The sequence below is a fragment of the Apium graveolens genome, chromosome 6 (assembly GCF_009905375.1).
Source record: "Apium graveolens cultivar Ventura chromosome 6, ASM990537v1, whole genome shotgun sequence".
Lineage (NCBI taxonomy): Eukaryota > Viridiplantae > Streptophyta > Magnoliopsida > Apiales > Apiaceae > Apium > Apium graveolens.
In genome coordinates this window covers 256,017,545-256,026,902 of record NC_133652.1, presented here as the reverse complement: position 1 = coordinate 256,026,902, position 9,358 = coordinate 256,017,545, and the positions used below count along the sequence as shown (strand labels likewise).

At 35.1% G+C, this 9,358-nt stretch overlaps 1 protein-coding gene across 1 annotated transcript; it reads right to left on the bottom strand.

The window, feature by feature from the left end:
- Nucleotides 1–1,111: 1,111 nt before the first annotated feature.
- On the bottom strand, nt 1,112–5,242 carry LOC141667638 (E3 ubiquitin-protein ligase At1g63170-like). Its single transcript, XM_074474203.1, has 5 exons — nt 5,051–5,242; nt 3,542–4,366; nt 2,585–2,710; nt 2,209–2,497; nt 1,112–1,659 (listed from the first exon to the last, which is right to left on the bottom strand). The coding sequence occupies exons 2-5, from the start codon at nt 4,165–4,167 to the stop codon at nt 1,456–1,458; spliced, it is 1,245 nt and encodes a 414-aa protein (XP_074330304.1). The 5' UTR covers nt 4,168–4,366; nt 5,051–5,242; the 3' UTR covers nt 1,112–1,455.
- Nucleotides 5,243–9,358: the final 4,116 nt, after the last annotated feature.

Below are 9,358 nucleotides of genomic sequence, written 5' to 3'. Positions count from 1 at the left end.
ATACTACTACATCTTGCAGCTCTTCAGAAACATTGGTACTTTGTTGATGGTTTCCCGCAGACTCAAGCTGGACTCCCATGTCTGTAACACTTTATAACATAGTATCCAAAATATCGATTTTGCAAGTTAGATCCCAATTCTGTCTGTTATAGTATCAAAACTATATGTTGTAATTCCTCTGTCGTGATCTGCTACTTGGTAATCAGGTAATTGTAGTGTTAATGTGTCTTTGAATAGTTACGAGATTGACAGACGTTGCAGAAGAATTGAAGTTCTATATACCAACAAAACAATGCTGGAAATTACTCCAGAAATTAAAGTTATTATTTTTTAATTTTTTATGGAAGGCATTATGTCGCTGGCTAGCTTCATGGCTGATGATTGTCGATAAACAACAATAAAATAAAAATTTGAATTCACATTAAAAATAGGTGTCACTTCTTACTGCTGATAATAAGCGCGAAAATGTATGAAAAATGTGCAAATCAATAAATTATGCCCCCTTATGTACTCATCGTGCAGTGACAACTTTATCCTTGCAAAACATTATTACCCGGTAATAACATATTGCAGCCCAACCCTCTTAATATTGGGTGTTAATACTTGGTACTTACTAGTTACTAGGCCTTTTCTTCTGTCAAAACCAGCTCATAGGATTAATACATTCCTCCACTAAAAATTATAAGTCCAAAAACTAGCTTGTACGATGAGCACATTCCTCCTAAGACTCGTCTCCTAGTAACTGGGTTCAGAATTGCTGAACTAGTGACTGGATTAGCAATTGATGACCAACAAGTATTCTCCTTGTCAAATTGGAGATTTAGGCCAACTTCAATCGGTTCACATGCATTTAGCAAATATCAGAATATAATATTCACATGCTTCTTGGCTACTTGCATGAAGTTGAAGTTTTAAAGCAGCAATTTCGTGTGGGCATTTGACATTCATTTGTAGTAGTAAGTGCTAGAAATTCTGTTCACTAGGTAGTAGGTAGACTTAGACAATACTAAAACCATTGATGACCCGGAAAACAATATAAACCAAAACTTAAATTACCCATAGAGCTCTGCTCGGAATATTTTCCTTATTCAACCAGATGCACAAGTAAATATTGGGAAGAACCAAAATATATCTACATACATAATGATATTTTCAACTATATATCTCTGCTTTATATATTTTCTAGTCGTCCAGAATGGACCATTCGCATTCAAAGAACCTCCCATATACAATCTTTGGCAACAAAACAATATTACTAGGACATATTTAACATTACAGCTCCAGGAGCTGCCAAATTCCGAGCAACCAAATGGAATTAAAAATATAAAACTTGACTAACCCCGTGGTGTTTTAAACATTATGCTGTGGGTACCTTTCATCAGCCATGACATGAAAGCGAAAACAAGAAGTTTTGCATAGACATGCCAATCACGATCTTTAAATAATCAACCAGTTTTATAAAACTGCATTTAGTTGTGAGTTGGTATTTTCTCCAGAAATTGTGCTTAAAATTTTATCACCAACCTCGCCCTTACACAAGGGACACAAAGCATTGATCTTGAGCCACTTGTCTACACATTCTTTGTGAAAAAAGTGAGCACATGGCAACTCCCTGAGCTCATCATTGTTTGCATACTTTGACAGGCATATACAGCAAACCTGGGGCAGAAAGAACATCAGTAAAACAATTTATCAAGAATACGATTGTTTTCACAGTCAAACAGGAGATGCATTGCAACAACTTGCACCAGTTTTTTGTTACTTAAATAAATTTGAGACAATACCAATATAGATTTAGTCAGATCACAGATGCACGCTAGAGCTTAGACTACTATTCAAGCTCAAAAAGACTACGAGCACTATGATCTCTTGCTCAAAACAACCATATAAAAGTGAAAAGTTGAATAGTATGTGAATTTCCAGCGACTTGTCTTGATTGCTTGTATCAAAAGATAATTAGAATCAACGGAAGAATTTTGGCTGTTTCATCAAATATTTACAATAAATTAAAACTGTATTTTGCTTCATGACACTGTAAAAAGCACAACTAACTATTTCACCGGGAAACACAATGGCAGAAATAACTACACAGATCTTGTGTGGTGACTGGTGAGTACATGTAAGTACACTACAGAGTATAGATTAAGGACCCAAATATTAACGGGAATTATCAACCATAGGAATCTTATAAAAAAGAAGACGACTTACCGCATCTTCTCCTGATATGACGCGCTCCTTTTCTGTACCTGCAGCCACAATTCCTTCATTGCTACTGGAATTGGCTTCTCTATCACTCCCAACTCTGTTCTTTTTCATCTTAAACTTGTAGGTTGGAAGAGAATTTATTGATTCCGGAGTAGCTCCTCTGTTTTGATTTAGTTCCTCTCTGAAGCCCAGCACAGAAATAATGCAAGGTAGGCAGCAGCAGATAGTAGCACACAATATAAATGGCATTGCATAGCCAATACAGCTAAACGCCAGAAAAACTATACACAATCTGCAAATTATAAAACAAAAATTGATTATATCTGCAGAAACTAAATCTATATTAACTATAACTCTTTTCCATTTGATGTTCGTTCACCTGTACAGGTTCGGAGCTTCAGTAGAAGATGAGTGACCCCCAAAGATCCAAACATTTCCAACTACAAACCATACTGCAAAGAAGCAATCCAAAGCCATCTTTAAGTACTCCATGAGTACCTTGACTCTACAAAGAATGAAACAACGGAGTTAGATTTCTAATACCAGTTAGGTATTCCTTTATTTAGCTTTTTCTTGGAAAATATAAACAAATGAATCCTCCCACCTTCCATTCCTCCCTCCCTATTAAGAAGCTATAATTTACGGTTTTATCCCCTTTTCTAGACGACTTTGGCACAAGTATAAAAGAAAAGAACCAATGCCACCGTCCCCCCCCCCCCCCATCCAAACAATTGGAAGCATAACCTACTAAACGAGCTTTGTGGTGTACTGTAATAACACAGGCAACATTTATAAACACATAAGCAAACATCAGAATGCCCGGACACTTAATTGGTCTTGATAACTTCACATAAATGTTGCTTAAAGACTATACAAAGTCCTAGTAATTACGCATTGCCATGCTAAACTTATGATAGAATCGTAACCGGGTGACAATTTTGATGTGGTTAAGAGAAATAATCCGGCCATATATAATAAATAGGTGATGCTAGGACTACTGACCAGCATGTGTCCAATTGCAGGGAATGTTACACCTCATAGACCATCAAAAATAGATTAGCAAATGTTGAAAAGAAAAACTATGCAAGTGTAGAGACTTGACACTTTAAGAAAACAAAAATATACACGCTAATCCCCACTTGGGGATATTCATTTTGCATTTAGTCTTAATTATCATATAACATGTCTATAAAACTTATTACTAAAAAGATAGAAGCAAAATTAAGAAATCTGATAACATGGCAGACAGTGGGAGCAGCTAAACACATATCCACAAAGTGTAATATATCAAGTTATTATAATTAAAGATGCAAAATAGAAGAATATAATGTTTTACCTTGCATTCAGAATTGTACCACCTCTAACACTTCCAGATGCAGTAGTAGTCCGGTGATCTTCATCTTCTATTGTTCTAGTACCTGAAGATAAACTGTAGGAGTTTGTTCTTATAGTTTCGTTACTCTCCGGAGAACTCTGACGAGGCTGAGATGGATCTTGCTCTGATGTTTGGTTACGATGATGATAACGCCAATAAAGAAGAGGGAGGGTGGCAACACAACCAGACGCATAACCCAGAATCCATTCACGCAATGGAGCATGTGGTTTTTCGTCCCTGAACAAAGACAAAACAACAGCGGATGCAATAATTTGGCTCACTGTTATAACTAATTCAACAGATATCCATAAACCAGAATTAAGTGGACTCCTACGACGTCCATGCCCATTTCCATTCCCATTCCCTCTTCTAACTGATGAAGAATTCCTTGATATTGATCCATTAGCTATAGTAAATGCAGGTTGAAGCACGGAGGGCCTCACACTCGTGGAAGGATGTTCTTCAGTCCGCCGAGTATCTGATCCATTTTGTAATCTATCTTGCGTGGAGCTAGAAGATGATGGTCCTCTGGTACTTGTTATATCAATAATGTGTTCACGTTCGTTTTGGTTTTCTGTCCGCTCCATGGACACGGAACTTGCTATATTGTTTGTACTAAGCAGTGCCAAAAAGGGAACAAAATCTAAACCCACCAATAAACAGGAGGAAGACAGAAGAATCTAAAGAAGCATGTAACTGTCATCTAACGTATTCACCATTCACCCAGTCACACGAAGCAACGTAAACACTTTAAATTACAATATGTTAAATGCTCCTCCTGAAATTCTGTAAACAAAATATCCCATATCAGAATCTTCACAAAAACAACAAAAATGATACAATGAAGTTTGTAAGAGCTTTTACTATTTCGAAACCAAACATTACAAAGATGCCAATAGCTTGAACACCATCCTATATTAGAAATGTTTAAAACAGACAACAAACCCCAATATATGCAAAAATAGTATTGATACTTTATAGCCTCTACCGCAAGATAATCAAACTCTAACACTACCAAGTTGACAGTTCAAATCCAAACATACCCGAAAAAAGCATTAGCCCTAAAAAACTAAAACTCCCACTAATAGAAGAAATAAAGTACACATCCATATCCACAATCACTACCATAGCATTGCTAAAAGCATAATCACTAATATTACCATTACAGGAAATTACATCTATCACATTTGCTTCAATTTCAAATAAAACTAAATTATTAATAAAATTATAAACATCCAAATAATCAATAAACATCACATACCAATGAAAAATAAAAAAAAATATCCAAACCCCAAATCGTTGACCAAAAATAATCAAGAATGATGAAACCCTATAATCTAAAATTGAAGATTAAAATCAAATCAATGCAACAATCAATCAGATGGGTAAATGGGCAGTTGATCAAATACAATAAAATTGAAAATCTAAAAAGAAATCAAGAATTAAAAGTGATGAAAAGATAGTACAAACCAGATATGATATTATAAATGATGAAACAGTGGTTGAATCAGTGGATTGATGTTTAGTATTTTATTATAATGGGTCAGCTGGGCAGGAACTCAATTGCTTCACTAGTGAATTGGGTGTATGTATACGTGTGTGTTTGTTCGCATAAAATACATACGTGAGAGAGAGAGATTGACAGAGATTATTTTTGTACTCTTTTCCTTGGAAATATAACCTGGACCTAGATAAATAATTAAATATACACAAATGTAGAGATGCACAAAAAGTCCGGGTCCGAAAATCTAGCCCGGCCCGATCCGGTCAACACCCGGTCAAGCCCAGACCGGTCAAAACCCGGCTCGGTCCCGGCCCGGCCTTCGGGCCTCGACGGGCCTTATATTTTTATGCAAAGCACGGTCCGGCCCGGTTAAAAGGCAGGGTTTCGATCCGGCCTGGCCCGATTAAAAACCCGGTTATAATCTGATTATTCTAATATATTTTCTTATATATTTATAAATTCACATTTACCATAAATATAAATAATACTTTAAACACATATATATTTACATATTTGTGACTAATAATATTATTTATATACTTCGTTACATAAATAATGAAAGAAGATATAATAAGTACACTATATATATTTGGATATCATTGTTATGAATATTTGGATATCATTGTTATCATAACAATGATATCATTGTTATCATTGTTATCATAACAATGATAAAATATATTATATAAACATGTTTATTTTTTGCTGAACTTAAATGTTTTCAATGAAGTAATGTTTTCATAAAAGTGAAACACTCCGCCTGGGGAGTACGGTCGCATATTCCATGTAAACTAATACATTTTTACGATGATCTAGTTGCTAACACATGTATTCTTCGGAATCTCTAATAATACTCGATCCGATTTAAATTAGAAAAAAGCCCGGCCCGATCCGATCCGGCCCGAAAAAAAGGGCTTTGACATTTCTGGAAAGCCCGGTTCGGCCCGGTCAAAGTCAAAGCCCGAAAAGGCAGGCCAGGTCAAAGCCCGGGCTTTTTAAGGCCCGGTCAAAACCCGACCCGGTGGGCCTTTTGTGCATCTCTGATTATATGTCAAGTCCAATATCCTAAATTCACAAATACGATTCGATTCAATTTGAAAAATTTGAAAAAAGAGATCCAGAAAAAAAATCTGGCCCAATTTCAGAGAAAAATGACAATAACAATCCATTTGTTAATAAAATTAATAAATATCGGTTTTTTTGAAAAAAATGACCAATTTAACTCGCTGGAATACTCTAATATTATCGGCTGATAATTGGGTACCCCTCCCGTCTCTTTTTAGTTATCACGTTTGATTTTTTTTGCAATCAAATTGACCAAAATTTGACCGAACTTTATTTATATTTTATAAAAAAACAAAATAAAAAGAATTGTATCACTAAAAAGTATATTTTATCTACTTTAATATATGATTTTCAAATTTTTTGAATAATATAAGAGTAATGTTTAATCTTTAATAAAAACAATTAGTCAATTTGATCGATATAAAGGAAATGTGACAACTAGAAAGGGACGGAGGGAGTAGCAGCTTTCAAGGTCTCGTCGCTTCGGTGAATCACTTGAGTTTCATATACGGGATATTTCGTTGACAATTAAGTATCTCATATATATCGAATACTTTACTGGGAGTTGGGTATCCCAAAATCTAAAGTTTACAAAATTTCATAAATTGATTATTATTGTTAATTTTATGTAAAATAAAAAAAGGCTAAAGTTGTACTTCATTCGTTCGTGGAACTAAATATTTTATTTTCTGAAATATTAAAATTTAAGTTCGGGTTTTAAAAGGTCCAGATAGGGCTGTAAAGCAACTAAACCGGGTATTAACATAAATGCTACGAACTTTAATTTTTTTCTTAATGACTCGAACAAAAATTCTGCTCGAGTTCGAGCTCATTAACAAAATGAGCCAAACTCGAGCTGTTATCGAGAACTAACGAACCGAGTCAAATTTGAGTTGTTATCGAGTAGCTCGTGAACAGTTAAGAAATGTAATTTTTTTATTCAATTGCAGCCCAGTCCAGTTTTCAATTGCAGGCTCAGCCCATCTCAAATTAAAGTCTAAAATTGTAAAACTAAAACCTAATCCCTAATAGTCCATAAATTAGTAAAGCCGCACCGCCCTCTTCCCCCCTCTCTCTTGAATATCTCATTCACAATCGATACAAATATCTCAAATTCCCAGATTCCTAATCGAACAAGATTCATTAGTAAGTCTCAATCATATCTCTCTCACAATCCACATAATGAATATAGAAATATATATAAATATATATAAATAGAGAGACAGAGGGAGAGGTATACGTCGTCTGTCAATTGAAATGACGAGAAAAACCTGCCAGCTTTGAAGTTATTCCAGAAATGATGAATTTCAGCAAGAACCTTTACGAAGTATAGGAGATGAAACACTATCCGAAGACACTGCTGATGACGGAGATTACAAAGACACACGAGAAGAAATTTTGAGGAAAAAGTCAGAGTGTGAAGTTGAAACTTAACAATCAAATCAGGACACTGAGATTCCTTATCAAAAGAAGGAAAGAAAGAAAAATTCTCGATGTTGGCCTTATTTAGACATTCTTATGGTGAATAATCAGAAGATGACCATGTGCAAGCTATGGAAATATCTAATGAAATATGGAAATATGGGGTGTTCAATCATTTAATAGGCATATTGATAAATGTGTAGTTGCACATGCACCTCAGTGGTGTTCCAACCCAATCAAGGATGCCTAAGACTAACATTACTTTAGTATCTTAAGCATCCGCTCTCGAGCGATACTTAATTCTACATCTTAGATAGTTCTATCTTATCTGCCAAACACAATATGACTATTTATACATAGTTATCACAAACTTAGCCACCAAGACATACATACTTTTTGTACAAGTCTTACTATACTTATTCTACAACCCTTTCTTTCTTGATGTCCAATCTTCCAACTTTGTGACTAAGACATACCATAGATAATAATTACCTACATACAATTATTATCCAACCTAATTATGATAATAATCGTTTACTCGTACAATTATATCTTGTATCACCAAACCCATACTACCTATTAGGTTTAAACCTAACAATCCTCCCCTTCAACCCAATACTCCACCTCAAATTGAACAGTAACCATCAACGTCCGTTCGCCGATACCTCCCCTCAAACAAGAATTCATTCATCTCGCTCTTCCAACTTTTGATAATCACTAAAACTCGTATAGTGACCTCCAAACTACTGTTCTTCATCATAACGACATATCCATCTACAAAATCAGTTGCATTAACCACAAGTGCTCATTTAACTATTGACTTCTCACATATTTGAGAACTGATGGTTTTGGCTATGGTTTTTTAAACTCTTTCTTATTTTGAGCTTCCTTTTCCACGAAAAATATGAATAACTTGACATTTTATAGCTCAATGAGTTCCTCCTTTGGTAATATTGGTTCACCATGTATGTTGAACCCAGGTGTCACTATTACAGATTCAATAAGTTGTACTGTGGGATGTTGAGAGGTAGTAGTAGTAGTAATTGTTGGTTCATCTGGTGACAATTTCCCCTTGGCTCTGCTCTTTGTCCTTGATTCTTTTCTTGTAGTCACTCTTTTTGGCTTCTTGACTCTTTCTGCTTTAGTTTCAGCCTCCAGTTCTTCATCCAGTTGCTTCTCTAACTCTTTGGTTAGCTGTAACTGGTGTTCCGTGAACACATCCTCTGTTTCACTTTCCTTTTCATCTTTAGCTTTTTCAAGAATAATTCTTGTGAACTCCTCAGTTTTAGTGTTAAGAATATGTTGTGGGCTTGATGATAATTCACCAAAACTCCTTAGTAGATTTAATTAAGTATTTTTGTAACTATGGACGGATAACCACACTTGTTCATCAGTTGTAGAGTAACTTATATTTCAATAAGTTTCTGCAGCACATTTCTGCATACTATAATTACTTAGAGGTTTAGAAGTTGTTGGAAATTCTAAGTTATGTTGACTACTAGAAAGATATGCAAAATAGGTCGGCTAATTGTAAATAGAAGATGCCTTGTAATTTTGCATAAGTGAAAGAGTATTAACTGCTAAGGAAACACTGTCAAGGGATAAACTACAAAACATCGACGGATGACTCAAGACACTTTCAACGGATAATCCATTAGAGACTCAACGGATAACTCAATTCAATTATCGACGGATAATACTAAAGTCTCGACGGATAAAAAATTCAAATAATAGTTAAAAGCGACTTGATAGTCACATGGGTTGATTGTATACAAAAGGAATGTGGC

Bases quoted from the DNA above. Each gene is read 5' to 3' on its own strand.
- LOC141667638 (XM_074474203.1), bottom strand. From the start codon at position 4,167: ATGGAGCGGACAGAAAACCAAAACGAACGTGAACACATTATTGATATA. The intron at 2,498-2,584 runs GTGAACGAACAT...TATAATTTGCAG, and splicing joins GAAGCTCCGAACCTGTACAG to ATTGTGTATAGTTTTTCTGG. The intron at 1,660-2,208 runs GTAAGTCGTCTT...TTTCTGCCCCAG, and splicing joins TCATATCAGGAGAAGATGCG to GTTTGCTGTATATGCCTGTC.